Here is a 15,188-nt window from a genome sequence, read left to right on the forward strand (position 1 = left end):
TTTTCTTTTCTTTGTGTGTGTGTGTGTGTGGCAAGATGCTTAAGATCTATTCTCAGCAACTTCCAAGTATACAATACATATTATTAACGATAGGCCTGTGACCCAGTTTTGATCATACAGCCAAAAATGATGTTGTAGGGGATGGTGTGAAACACATGTGGAAGAAGCCTGGGAATCCTGAATGATTGTGTGGAGCAGAGCAGGCTTCCTAGCTACCGCACACTATTCCATGAGACAGAAATAAATGTATTGTTTGACTCACTGTATTGTTGGGGCTCCCTGTCGCAGCAGCTTACTAACCCACATGGCATATGGTATTCCACAAAGACAAGAGTTCTGCAGTCAAATAGTTTGGGAAATGAAGGGGCTAATAAAAGTCTGCAGGTTTCCTTCCTATAGGAATTCTCTGAACCTGGCTACATGTTTTCTTTTTTCCTATATTCCAACTTGAGGGAGAAAATTGCTGATCTCCTGTTGTTCTCTTCCTGATTCTGAAAAACACATCTGAAAAAATGCTGATTTTGATGATTTCTGTTTTCTCTAAATATTGTTTAATGCACAGCGAGTGTTTCATATGCATTCGGAACATGACCCAACTTTACAGAATCAAGGCTGCCCTTAGTCTCACCACTTTAGTCAGAGTGTGTTATCTCGAGGGGACAAGAGGCAATATTACAAAACCATAGAGAATAAGTCTCCCAAAAGATATAGGACATTTTTATCTCATTGTGCTGTATTCTTTCTCATTTAAACAAATGGAAAGATGACAAAAGTTTTACCCAGAGTCATTTTTTTTTCTTTTAAAAGCCTTTAAAAATGTACTTCAATCACAAGTCATTCAAGAACTATCTCCTGAGTGGCTACTGGGTGTACAACCCCAGAGAAGAAAATGCAGTGTCCACTGGCCAGGGTGGGCGTTCAGAATGGACCTGGGGACAGCACTCCAGGAGTATCAGCAACAATGACTGGTCCTGAAATGGTTTCTCAGGTCACCCACCTGTGATGCAAGATTTGTCAAGATGTTCCTCACGTGAGGTCTGGGGGCGAGTTGGGCACTTTGCACTCTGTCAGCACCACCAAGTGTGGCTGGTTTTGTAAATTCAGAAAATGACTGACATCCAAAGGATTGAGAAAGCTTTGGGCTGTTTCTGTAGTGGACACATGGCTAGTCAATGGTCAGAGTGTTTAAGAGGATCCAAGTGATGTGTTTTCTGACAATTCTAATAGTCAGAATTCAGAGATTCTTCTGTCCAGCTCCAGTTCTTACATATTCTCACTGAGAAATGTATATGGTGATTGATAAGATGACCAGAGAGACCAAAGCAGAGAAGTATGCTGAGAAACATATTCAAGACTGACTGAACGAAATGTATTCTATAAAAAAAAGTGTGAAAACACGTCATCATAGATTGTGAAGGACTATACTTTCTTTTGACTGGATAGACATGTCCGGTGCTGTTAATGCAGCAAAGGGCTCTGTGTGCTTTTAAAAATCCCAATCTGTTGATTCACAAGCTTGGGCTGGATCTAAAGCAGGTTCCCCACTTTGGGAAGGTATCCCCACAAACTTTCAAGGGGTGTTGTTTGCAGTTGCAGATTATGATTGGTTCACCAAGAGCTCAGTTCCCACCATGCTGGTCTGCAGAACTCCCCTAAGAGACCCCCCAGGGGCTCTCCTCTGCTCGTCTGCTTCCTCTGCAGCTGGCCTCACCTGCACCGCACAGTTGGCTGGTCTCAAACCTCCTCCTTCCCCACAGATGTTTAAGAAGCAAGAATCAAAAGATAGATGAGGGAGGGATTCACCTCCAAGGGTAGGTGGGGAGGAGTGAATGGACCAAGGATAAAGCCTGAAATGAGCTGAAGAATTCCAGAAATGACAAGTCAGAGGACTTCTAGGCTGTGATTGGAACAGTAAGATCAGGAAGAGCATTGACTCTTGAGGTTGCTTCCTACTCTCTTGCAGACTGGCTGTGAGGACCAAATGAGGTCCTATCTGTCAAGCACCAGGACCAGCGCTTGGCCAGCCCTAACGCTAGTGCCTTTTGGAACCCTGTGGCTCAGTGCCCTCTGTCAACGCATCCTCCCTGCCATACATAGCTCCTCCACGCCTGTGCACGACCAGGATGTCCTTCTCCTTCTCCACCTGGAGAAAACGCCTGCTCCAGGAGACCCAGCCCTGATGTCATGCCATCCCTGATGACATCAGGAAGTCAGTGGCAGGTTCCGTGCCCCCACAGTATTTGTCACACTGTGTTGTGATGATCTGTTTCCTCATCTGTCTCCCCCAACTGTACTGGGAGCTTCTCACTCGTCATCATGCCTTCCTGGTCTTTCCTGATGCCAGCATCTTCCTGAGGACAGGGGTGCTCAGGAAATAGGTGTTTATTGAAATGAACAAATACATACATAAATAAAGAAATGTTCTTATAGTCCAAATGGAAAAATGTAGGTTAGAAAATAATGTGGTAGAAGGAAATAAGACTCCCTATGAATTTGGGAAGATTTTTATTTTGTTGTGCAAATACAAATCATTGTAGTCTACCAATATGGAACATACTCCATCTCCCAAGAAAGATATTTTGTCATTTGGACAGGGAATGGGCAAGAAGAATGTAGCCCCACAACACAGCTTAACTGTAATAGGGAGTCTGGCTCCATTTTTGACATTTGACCACTGACAACTTTCAAACTCTCTCTTTCCCTTTTGCTTCACATCTGGGCAAGCTCATAAGAAAGTGTGTACACTCCTTCCCTTCCCTTGGTACTGGACGGGAAGTTCAAACCACACAAATCCCAGCCTGTACGTGGAAACCTTTCTCTGACCCCACCCCAACCACAATAAAAACCAAAGCCACTCACTTCTTCCTTCACTCAAGTCATCTCAGACTAGCTTGGATACTTGCCCCTGCTCTTCCCATAAAGCCTCATCATGTGAGTAACAGACCTTTTCATAACCTCTTGATTCATGTGTGGCATCATCATCAGTCTGGATATCAGAACCAATTTTTTTTTTTGCAAGGGGTTGGTGGGGTGGGGGGAGTTGATCTTGTCCTCCACCAGGCAACCTCAGACACTAACTTTCTGAAAATTTTTGAAATACTTAAGTATTTAGGTACCTAAGAATAAAGCTATTTTGTCATTAGGAAAGGGGGTGGGAGAAAGTATAACTTTCTAAAAAATTTCAAAGAATACTCTGCTGGACAATTGTGCCAAAGAACCCCTCCCTGACTGGTCCTTAGTTTCTGCCCAGTTTTGGCCACGTAGTCAAAGGGCTTCTTTATGAACAAAGTGAGACACTTATTTTTGTTTTCTTGATTCTGAAGTGATTTTCTTGAGTTTTACGGGAGACACTCCTCCGATGTTTGTTGACCCATTCCATTCCAGAAACATATCAGAGGCCTGAAGATTCAGCCAGATTCTGTATTGGGTAAAAAGTTAAAATCAAATCAACCCTAACAATTCCAAAACTAAATCCAGAACTAAAATTAAGTAATTCCAGAGGTCAGTGTGCTGGTTATTAGCCATGATTTCTCAGCTTTCAGCCCACCCTTCTAATTTCTGCTTTGGGGCCCGGGGCCACTCACCTCCTTTGCCAGCTACTCTCTGTCAGGCTTGGCCAATAGAGCAGACTGACCAGAGGCTGTAAGAGGGGAGAGGGGGACCTCTGTGTGCCTGAGTTCCTGTCAGCATCCTCCTAGCAACTGGTCTGCACCCTGACAGCAGACTGACCAGAGGCAGTAAGAGGGCAGTGGACTGACCAGAGGCAGTAAGAGGGAAGCGGGGGACCTCTGTGTGCCTGAGCACCCCAGCAACTGGTCTGCACCCTGAGAGCAACAGCTGATTCCAGTACCTGCAGTTGGCCATTTTCCCAACACTTCCATACCCAGCCTCATCACCCCCACCCCCCTGTTTCAAAGATACCAGCACCAAGCTGGCAGCTCCCAGACCAACTTCCAGCTCCTGGGACACCTGTCCAATGAAGCAGCACTTCCTCCTCAGAGGGCTAAGCCCAGCTCTGCGGGGCCACCTCCAACCTCCTCCCTTTGCTCCCTCAGCCCTTGGGCTGGTAGCTGCGTCTTGCAGTTAACATCTCCGTGTACTGTATGGTGACTAACATAACATAATAAAACAAACAAAATCTCCATGATACTCCAATATATTTTTGTTTGTTTTGCCTAAACTTAAGTTCTGTAACAGCTGAGCAACGATTCTTTATATTGAATTCTTTCCATTATAATCAGTATGGTGTTTCCATCAGTGATTGGACCCTGACAGTGATTCTAAAACTAAGCCATTTTCAAAATAAATAAACTTTAAAACTAAATAAGTAAAAATAAGGAACAGGAAAAAATTAATTAAAAGGAAGAAAACAATTGACAATAGATAGCTCGGAACATAACTCAAAACTAAATAGGTGAAAACCTATGACAAAATTTTCAGAAAATAAAAAACTAAAAAATTAGTCTGAAAATTCAAAAAATAAAAATTAATTCAGAAACTAAATGTAAAAATATATAGCTAAAAACGACGAGCTAAAAAAAAGTTACACTGAAAATAAGTCAAAATAACTCAAAATTACAAAAATTGAAAAGAGTAACTATAAAAAAATAACCCAAACACTGAGTCTAAAGCTAAGTGTTAATAATTCTAAATGCGAACTCAAAAATAACTGAGGATAAGTAACTGAAAACGAACTCTGAAAATAAAAACTACAAAGTTAAATAACCGGAAAACTAGCTCAACATAAATGAATATTATTAACTAATAAAACTAAAAAGTTACTTTAAAATTAATTCTAAAACTAAAAAATCTAAACGTAAATTTCTCATAGGTCAACATGGACCCAATCCTCCCTGAAACTGAGCAGCCTCGGCGCTAAGGACACTGCGGCGGGTTCGAGCAGACAGCCCGCGCAACACTCCGCTGCCCCAGGCAAGCTCCGGCTCCTGCCGGGCTCGGCAGAGCCCTCCGGGACGTGGCCTCCACCGCCTCAGTACGCAGTCCTAGCGCTCGCGCAAGCGCGTGAACAGCTCCGAGCGTCCCGGGCGTCTGCAAGGCCCGGCGCTGGCGCAGGCGCAGTCGCAGGCGCGTGTGGAGCAGCCCGGGAGTTGGCGAACGCCTGCTCCCAGTGCCCGGAGCTCGCGCAGGCGCGTGGGGAGCAGCTCCCAGGTTCGCCGCCGCCGGCACCGGGAGGGTGGGCTCCGCTGGTAGGCGGTGGACCCTTCCTCAGGCCTCTGGAAGGTGGTCCTGGCCCTTCCCCCCGCGCCAGCGCGGCAGATTCGGAAGGTCCGAGGCCCCTTGGCCGCGTTCTATTTAAGGGTGGGCCCGGCCCCCGGCGCCCGCCGCAGCCTGTGCCCGGAACGAAGGCGGCCTGGGGCGGCTCGGCCGAGCCGGGAGCCGCTGTGGTCTGGAACCAGTGTCAGTTCTCTGGGGAAGAGGGTCCTCCGGCATCCTTCCCTCGCCCGCACTGCTTCTGCCCGCAGATTAGCCGTCTCCCCCGCCGGGGCGAGCAAGCCGGTGCACACTGGCTTCGTTTTGTTTGTCGTCTGAAATTCCAAGACGAATCAGGGGAGCAATGGCTAACCAATTCGCTCATTGTTCTTTCCTCTTTCACACTCACATGTCCTCATCGCCACCCGTGAACGGAAGGCTTCGTGTCCAGGGGCCATGGCCTCAGTGGCCCAGAGACAGCGGGGGGGGGGGGGGGGGGGGGGGGGGGGGCGGGGGTCCTAGAGCCACCTGCTGGGAGGCCAGGGGTGGGGCCTGGCCCTGAGGCCTCTGGCAGCCCTGGAGCACTCAGGGCCCCGGGGCGGCAGGGCTGGGGGGCAGTGCAGGAACTTAGAGACCTGACAGCCAGTTGCCGCCGCTCTGCAGGGAAGTGGCACCTGGGATAAAATGATGACCAGGCACTGGTGGCGGCTTGCCCCTCTCCTCTGGGCCCAGCCGGAGGGGGAGGAGACCCTCAGCCCGGCACAGGGCTGCCACACAGGACCTCACACACCTGGCCACAGGTTGACTGCATTATTTCGAGGTCATCTGGGCCTTTCCCTGCCTTCAGGGAGGATCTGCCTGAGCCTAGGGAAGAGATGATCTTCCCAGCGCTTCAGGACCCGGGTGCCACCTCCCTGCTGGGGATTGTCAGTGCCTGTGGCCTTCTTGCCGGCAAATTCCACAGGTAAGGGAGGGGGACCCCACTTTAGGGCAGTGTTGTCCTAATGTCTTAAAATAAGATAGAAAGTTTACATCTTGACCCAGTGTCTATGCAAACACAGATACACATATTAAAACAAGTTTTACACAAAACATTACCCTCAGAGATAGGAGTGAGCTTGTCTTGATAAGCACTGAATAATGTCTGGCACTGTTGAATTACTGTAGTGTACACCTGAGACTAATAAAGCATCACATGTTAACTACACTGGAATTAAAAATTTTTTAAATTAAATTTAAATTAAAAAACACATTACCCTCAGTATGAGTGATGCCCTTCAATAGTTCGACTGTGTAATTTCATTTTTTTTTTTAACGCTGGTCTACACCCCCTGAACTGACTTTTTGACATACTAATGGATTAAAACCCACAGTTTAAAAAGCACCAACCGTTCTAGGGCAGGGCAGAGGGAGAAAGAAAAGAGAGAAGCAGAAGGAAAATGGTAGGGATACAGGAAAGGTAGAACTGAAAAAGAAGACAAGGACAGAGTGCAGAAAGGTGTTTTGTGGGAGGTCTCACAGGTGCCTGCCATGATGTCCCTTCCAGGGCATCTGCTCTAACATACACTACCATCCCACTCTGTGCCCTTAGGGCTATCTTTTCCATAAGACCCCAGGCTATGTGGTGGCAAGGACAAAATCTTTTTCACCCGGGAAGCCCCACAGCTCCCAGCAGAGGAGTTCTTAAATCAGGCACATCCTTAGAGAATAGGCCTTAGTCCTCAAAGGGGTCAAACAGTCAGTGATTATTAGGCACAGTCAGGATTTGCCCAGTGGGTCACAAGCATCAATTTTTCTTTTAAAGTGAAGATAACAATATTTATTTTAGAGAGTTAGTGAGAGGATTAGTAGTATTTACATCAAGAACATATACATGCTGGTACATCACAGAAGCTCAATAAATAGCACCTGCTAATATTATTGTTAGTAGTAATAAGAGTAAAAAATAGTCTCCAAACAGCACTGGCCACTTCAGGTATGATTCCGTCACTAACTTTTTGGGGAAATTTGGCTGCCAGTGTCTTCATCCTAGACAAAATGGAAATCCTCGTAGACACATAAGGAAATGACCTTAGAAATAAAAACAGGAAATCTGTGCATGCATAAATCAGCAAAAAAAATAATTCAAGCATGTAGACCTTAACAAATGTTCATCTTGGCTATAGCAGCACTTTAAGTTGGTATACATTTTTGAAAAAGTAATGGAATCATTTTATTTCCCCAGTGATTACAGTCAGTGTTTTGGGGAAGACATAACACTAACAGGCTCTAGCCACTTCTAGCCTATGTGCCAAAATAAATGCAAAGAGTACTGTAGAGAAATGGATAATATAAATGGGAAAGGTGGACCAGAAAAAGACATGATGATATGAACTCAAGAGCATCTCTCTTCCAACGATCTTCAAAACTCACAATTTGTAAAGATAAACTTTATAGGGAATTTAGTGTTAGTGCTTAATGTTTAGAATACTGGGTTATTTTACTTTACAAAAGTTAAATGAATCTATTAATAAGCAAATTCAGTACGGAGTTTATACTAAAGTATAAACTAAAGTTTATACTTTTTTGGTAAACTCCAGACATTGACAAAATCTTAAGATCAATTATTTCGCTCTAAATTTCTCCTTTCCCTTCTTGTCCACTAGATGGCAGATCGGAACCACCCTGGATCCTCCTAATTCCTTGGCATCTCTTCCTGCACAAATTTTAAATGGTCAAACTATTTGTGTTTTGGTTCCTTCCAGATTTCATTCTCATCTCAAGACAAAGGTAAACTTTGTGAAAACTTTAGGACAATCTCTAGCATATAAACAGAGTTATTTTGACTGAGGAACTGGAGCTGCCTTAAAGAAGTTTCTTATTCCTTGCCTGAGGGCCTGAGCCAGGAGCTTTCTCCCATCCCTTTAGAGGAACAATGGACAGTACCATTGTGCTAACATAAATGCAAGTACCTGAGCTCCATCTCAGTCTTCACAGAGAGACTATAAGGGGGTCACCTCCATTTTGTAAAAAACAAGATTAGGAACTTAAGTCACATTGAGGGTAGGTAACTTCTCCAGAGAGACAGAGCTGAGTTTGAACCTGGAACCCTAGGACCTCCAGCACTTGTGCTTAACCACGGTGCTCTGGCCACCTATGTGATGCTGTTGTCTGGTGGGTATTAAACCACAGGGCTAATTCCTGCCTCATCTGCCCCACTAGCAACCTAGATGTCAAAAAAAAAGGAGAGTCTTAGGATTAGTCTAGGTTGTTAGGCTGACTCAGGACCTTTTGCAAAGTTTTTCTCTGTGAACTAGAGTTTAAACTTGTACACTCAAGACTAGTAGAGCTCTGAAGTGTGTTTTCCCTTCTTGAACCAATCTAAGACAAAGAGGAATCAGTTACTAATAAACATCAAGAGAGAATTGGTATCTTTTTTATAAAAATAAAAAAAAACTAAGAAAATCAATAATCAACATGAAGTCTCAAAATATTTGATATTTCTTTTAAAGAAAAAATAATGTTTACCTGTGCATGCAATTTTTGCATGCTTCATGAAAAAGCTTATTTCAGGCTGAAAGAAAAAAAATCACTCAAAATGAAGCCAATTTTTATTTATTTTAACACACACATTTAAGTAAGCAAGTATTAAAGGGGTAAAGCCACCACACACATAAAACACTGTATCTACTTAAGTGTATATAAATGTATGTTTTGATCTTTTTCTTTTCTCATATATTCAGAAAATGTTTCTGTAGTCCTGGCTTATTTGGCCCTGGCATCCTCTCCCACTTAACCACCTACCATGCTATGTTCCCTGTGTGCCTTGATTCTGGATCCATCCCAGTTGTGACAGCTAGCTCTTTAAATATGGACGTTAGCAATGTCAGTGAGCCCAACATTCCCCATTCTTCCACGGGTGCACCGAGAGAGTAGAAATGAGCCCAAACTCTATAAGTTGGTGGGGAAACACACATCTCCAGAACATTATTTGTTCAGCTTTGAGAATAAAACCAGGTCTCAACCTCCAGTGGCTCCCCACTGCCTACACCAGCATAAAAGCCAAACTCCTCAGCCTGATATTTGAGGCTGCCTCCCTCCTCATTCTCATTGCCTTCCACTCCATCCATGAACCTCTCAAACAAGGTTCCAAACCATCACTGAAAATGCTCATTTAGAAGCAGTTCAATGATTTTTTCAAAGGTTAATTGGTCTACTCTTAATTATCCATGCAGCTGGCACGAGTTGTTACAGTTGCTACAAGGGGCCTGAAGCCTTCACTTCCTGGCCTCATGCTCTGATGTTTGCCAAAATTGGGTCTTTGCCTTGTATCCTGCACACCACGCAGCCCCTACAAAGCTGCCTGCCACCAGAGCCCTTCTCCCTGGGCCTGAGCTTTCCCCTAGTCTCCTGAAACCTCCCAAGTCATATAAGTGGTCAGGCTGCAAATGAAGTTGTCCCAAACCACAGCACCTGCCTCCCTCCTTGATTTATCATATTACTGTGTTCCTCCCATCAGACTACACTCTACTCTTCCCTGCCCAAACCCAATCTACATCTGTGACTCCCTTTGGCACAAGGCCCCTTCCACCTGGCTGTCTCCAGAGGCCCTGTCTCCACATCCCTCAGAGGCTGCCAGTGTCCTTCTTGTCATCAGGTCCCTGTATGCCTTGCCCAGAGTGTACACAGTTATGCTCAGCAATCCCAAGGGTTAAAGGTGGTATAGGAATGAACTGGAATGAGAATCTGGTATGTATCAGAACTTTGTAAAATGCTAGACAGACATAAGGTCCTGATATTCCTGATCCTGAAAGCTCCCTTCCCCGTTGCCTGATGCTTCTGAGTCTACATTCTGTCCTGGAAGTCTCATCTCCTCTCAGGGACCAGCCCAAGGTCCTGCTACTACTCACACTGTGCATCGAGGCCCCTATGAATTCCTAGAGCCCTCGCTGTTGGCATTGCTCTCAGTGACAGCTCCTCAGACCCTCCTTGGTGAGCCAGACCCAGAAAACCTGATTCTGCTGCTGCAAAGTTGTATGATATTGACCCCATTTGCCAGTCGGTAAAAGGAAGGGGCTAGACAACGCCTCTGGGCCTTTCAGTTCTGAGGTTTTATGTGCGTAGACTTTTTCCTTCTTATCTAAACTTTGTTTTGCCTTTTTTTTTTTAAGAGAGGGAGGGAGAGAGAGAGAGAGAGAGAGAGGGAGGAGAACGGGTAAGGGAGAGGGAGAAAGAGAACCTTAAGCAGGTTCCATGCCCAGTGTGGGGCCCAATACGGGGCTCAATCTCACAACCCTGAGATCATGATCTGAGCCAAAATCAAGAGTCAGATGCTTAACTAACTGACCCAGGTGTCCCTAAACTTTATGCTTTTAATTCCCATCACAACTTAGAGCATAGTGCTAGGCTCACAGAGACGCTATAAATGTATTTCTGGATTGGTAACTGAGTAACAGGTTTGTCCTACTGGTATGGTAAAGTGATTTTTCACTTTGTTTTTTTTTTAAGTTTATTTTTATTTTTCCATTATTTTATCTTACTGTTTTCATCATAAGTGTAGTCTTTAATCCCAGCATCTATTTCACCCATCCCCCCACCCATCTCCCCTCTGGTAACCAGAGGTTTGCACTCTATAGTTAAGAGTCTGTTTCTTGGTTTGTCTCTTTTTTGTCTTTGCTTGTTTGTTTTGTTTCTTAAATTCCACATATGAGTGAAATCGTATGGTATTTGTCTTCTTCTAACTTACTTCCCTTGGCATTATACTCTCTAGCTCTATCCATGTTGTTGCAAATGGCAAGATTTCATTCTTTTTTACAGCTGAGTAATATTCCATTGTATACATATATATCACATCTTCTTTATCCATTCACCTATGATGGATACTTGGGCTGCTTCCAGGTTTGGCTATCATAAATAATGTTGCAATAAACATAGGGATGCGTGTACCCTTTGAATTAGTGTTTTTGAATTTATCGGATAAATACCCAGTAGTACAATTACTGGATTATAGGGTAGTTCTATTTTTGACTTTTTGAGGAACATCCATCCCGTTTTCCAGTTTGCATTCCCACCAACGACACACGAGGGTTCCTTTCTCTCCACATCCTTGCCAACACTTGTTGTTTCTTTTTTTTTTTTTAAGATTTTATTTATTTTTTTTGAGAGAGAGAATGAGAGAGAGAGCACGAGAGGGAAGAGGGTCAGAGGGAGAAGCAGACTCCCTGCCTAGCAGGGAGCCCGATGTGGGACTCGATCCCGGGACTCCAGGATCATGACCTGAGCCGAAGGCAGTTGCTCAACCAACTGAGCCACCCAGGCGCCCCAACACTTCTTGTTTCTTGTGTTTTTGATTTTAGTCATTCTGACAGGGGTAAGGTGATACTTTGTAGTGTTGATTTGCATTTCCCTAATGAGCGAAGTTAAACATCTTTTCATGTGTCTGTTGGCCATCTGTATGTCTTCTTTAGAGAAATGTCTGTTCATGTCTTCTGCCCACTTTTTATTGGATTATTTGTTTTGGGGGTGTTGAGTTTTATCAGTGCTTTATATATTTCACTTTGGACACTCCTAAGTTTACATTTTCTTTCCCCATCTCATAGCAACTGGATTATTTCCTGGCAGAAATTTAGTTAGACTATTAAAGTGTACCCAAAGGCCAGGGACCGAAACCTCCATATTCTACAAGTGCAGATTCCCAGGCACCAAACCTAGAGATTCTGACTCAATAGGTCGGGTGGAAATCTGTGACAAGCCCCTCAAGTGATTCTGAAGCTATAGCCCTGAGTCACCCTTTGAGAAACATTAAAAAGTAAGGATTTTTAGGACAATGCAGGGAGTAAAATTTTGTTTCCGGTGGCAGCAAGTGATGTTTTCTTTCCTTGTGAGGAAAGGTTGGGAGGTCTCCTTGAGAGATGGAGCCTGGAAGGCAGAGGAGCGCCCACCGCTGGTTTCTGTCTGTGGTAGGTTTAACCTCCAGCAGTGCAGGAGCTAGAACAGCCCATGCTGCTAGACTCACACATAGCTTCCATAGCTACTCCGTTCATGACCTTATTGTGCCAATACGAGGGTGGCCAAGGGCAGAGACTGGCTGAGCATAACTGGAAGAGTCATGCTGTTTGATTAGTTGATTAATGCCTGTTCTATGGGAGATGCTTTCTGCTGGGCATTAACGTAGGTTACAAAGATGTTCACATTCCATGCCCACTATCTTGGTCCACTAGTCACATGCCTCTTTCCCACATACCTTCATCCCCAGTCTTCCAGTGTTTTCTTTTCATGTCCCTGACCAACTGGCCAAGCTATTCACCATTGCCCACAATCCTCTGTGCATCCTTGCCTTGGGCCCTTTCTCTTTCTTCACAAAGTCGATGACTTGATATACTGCCTGATTCCATCCTTAGGAGGATGCTGTTCACTGCAATCCCTGAGGGTCCCCTAATTGAGGTTACACTACAGTAACTGTCCATTTTTGTCTCGCATCTACATACCAACTGACCTGTCCATGAACCAAACAGCCCTTTTCCTCCTGTCAGCTAGTTATAGGGGCCCTCCATGTCATCTGTGGAGGGCTGACTCCAGGATGGCCCCATGATCCCTACCTCCAGGTGTTCACTGTCTTGGGTAATCCCCTTCCCTTCAGTGTAGGCAAGTCCTTTGACTTGCTTCTATCAGTGGAGTATGGCAAAGATGATGGGGTGCAGATGAGTAGGTGTACTTGATACACTATATAAGATTGTAACACCCATCTTGCAAGGACACTCCCTGTGCCTGTTTGCTGTGAAGAAGCAAGGGGCCATGTTACAAGCTACCACGTGGAAAGGGACGTGTGACAAGGAGCTCAAGGGGGTCTCTGGCTAAGAGCCAACAAGAAGCTAAACCCCTCAGCGTGGCAGTCTGCAAGGAAGTGGCTTCTGATAATAACCACATGAGGCTGGAAGTGAATCTCTCCCCAGTTGATGCTCAGATAATATCACAGCCTTGATTACAATGCTCAGATAGTATCAATGCCTTGATTACAGCTTTGTGAAAACCCAAGGAAAAGGACCCATCTAAGTTATGCCCCAAGCGCTGACCCACAAAAACTGTGAAATAATAAGTATGTGTTGTTTTCAGCTGCTAAATTTGTAGTAATATTGTTATGCAGCAGTAGAAAACTAATACACAGCCAGAAATGTCAGCTGAGAGAGGAACTGGTACAGAATGGTAGGCGACATGGGAACCTGGGCCACTTGCTCGTGCAGGTCCCCGTGCATTGCTGTTCCCAGGGTTACCACTTCCATTTTGTGATGGAATGCTACTAGTTCCTCCCAACCTTGGTGAATTTGACAGAACCCAGCTCCTGGTGGGTAAATCTGGACATCTGGTCACTTAATGTCCCCTGGTTAGATGCTTAATCTATTCACCAGGGCTCAGTAGCACATGGGGATCTCTTCTCCAAATGATTCTCTGCTGCAGATGGCATAGATCTGCATCAAGACCCCAGGGCTTTATGTTGTGCTTTTACTCTTCTCCACATGACATCTTTTCTCATCACAGATAACTCTAATACCAGAGAGTCTACCTGGTTGTACAGCCCACTGACTGTACTGCCCAAGCAGCAGTGATGCTTGCACGTCAGCCTGGATCTGCTGGCAATTTTCCTTGTCACTAAGTGAGAGCAGTACTTCTAAATATGGAATATGCTGCCTCCAGAAACCAAAAGGACTGCAAGGCATTGTGCTTTCTTCGTAGTTGTGGGAGATAATAATTTGTCCTAATTTGGTGGGAATGGGAGAATATGTCCCAGCTTGCACCAAACCACTGGATCCCTAAGAACTTCCCTGGTGTGATGGTCCCCTGAATCATCATTTAGCCTCTTTTCTGTCCTCTGGCTTGCATGTCTTACCTGGTCCTCCAGTATATTTGCCACTTCTTGCTTACCTGATCATTAATATAATACATGAATGTGTTTTTTTGCAGAATGTCCAGATGGTCCAGATCCTTAAGACTATATTCTAGGAAAGGGCAGATTTAACATAGCTCAAAGGCAACATTGTGAATGTATACTTGTCCTGTCCCATGTGAATGTGAACAACGCTGATCATCCTTCCTAATGAGGATTGAAAAGAATACACTTATGAGATTGATGGCCACATACTCTGTGTCCAAAGCCATTTTAATGTGATCTAGCAAAGATACCATATCTGGCTCATAGCTGCAGTTGGGAGGCTACTACTTGGTTGAGTTTATGATAACCCACTGTTATCCTCCAGGATACACTTAGTGTTTGTAGGGGACATACTGTGTTAATGGAATGGGCCTATGATGAGGACCAGCATTCCTGCCTACTTCAGGTGTTTCAGGGTAGCACTAATATCTGCCATATCCCTTCATATGGTATTGTTTTTGATTTACTATCTTGGCTGGGAAGGGTAGAATGGTTTCAGGTGGATTCTACTTGGCATTCTCCACTATGATAGCCCTTATCCCACAGGCCAAGGAACCAATGTGGGTTCTACCAATACCTAAGGGTGCCCATTCCATTATTCCTTTGGGAGCTAGGGAAATTACCAGCAGATGAGCGTGTGGAGTAGGTGAACCTACCATGAGCCAGACCTGAGTCAGAACTCCATTTCTCCTATCCTTTATCCACCCCACTCCCAAGAGGGGAGTTATGAAGATGCTTTGGGCCCCTAGATATCTCAACTCAGACCATGTATCCAACAGTCCTTGAAAGGTTTTGTATTCCTCTTCCTTCAGTATATAGTTATATGACTAAAAGTCTTTGGAGAAGGACTAAGGAAAACATTACCTAATTTTTTTTTAATTTTTATTTATTTATTTTTTTTTGCTATGGTGTTTGGAGGGTTCTTTTTCATGAGCTTCTCTGTCACTCAATAGGATTTGGGTTGGAAAACCAATTCAGGTCTGGAAACTGAGAAAGTGATCAAGACTTTTTATTGTCGTGGCTGTGGTCAGCCTCCTGATCATCCATCTTGGATTTATTTTGGTTCTGTAGA

The 15,188-nt window shown here is 44.6% G+C and overlaps 1 protein-coding gene across 4 annotated transcripts in view; it reads left to right on the forward strand.

The window, feature by feature from the left end:
* The first annotated feature begins 2,866 nt into the window (after positions 1-2,866).
* Positions 2,867-15,188, forward strand: part of RFC4 (replication factor C subunit 4) — a 30,103-nt gene continuing 17,781 nt past the window's right edge. For 2 of the 4 annotated variants that reach the window (XM_073895977.1, XM_073895983.1), the window contains exons 1-2: positions 2,867-2,931; positions 7,857-7,980. Coding sequence is in view for 2 of the 4 variants with exons in the window: in XM_073895966.1 (XP_073752067.1) it covers positions 2,930-2,931; positions 4,832-4,993; positions 7,857-7,980 (288 nt within the window). In the remaining 2 variants the exon portion in view is untranslated. Of the gene's footprint in view, positions 2,932-4,831; positions 4,994-5,892; positions 6,176-7,856; positions 7,981-15,188 lie in introns of those variants that run through there. The other 2 variants (XM_073895966.1, XM_073895969.1) reach the window with 2 other exon arrangements.

The sequence above is a fragment of the Callorhinus ursinus genome, unplaced genomic scaffold, assembly GCF_003265705.2.
Source record: "Callorhinus ursinus isolate GAN/ISIS: 27379988/994484 unplaced genomic scaffold, GSC_fseal_2.0 scaffold1, whole genome shotgun sequence".
NCBI lineage: Eukaryota > Metazoa > Chordata > Mammalia > Carnivora > Otariidae > Callorhinus > Callorhinus ursinus.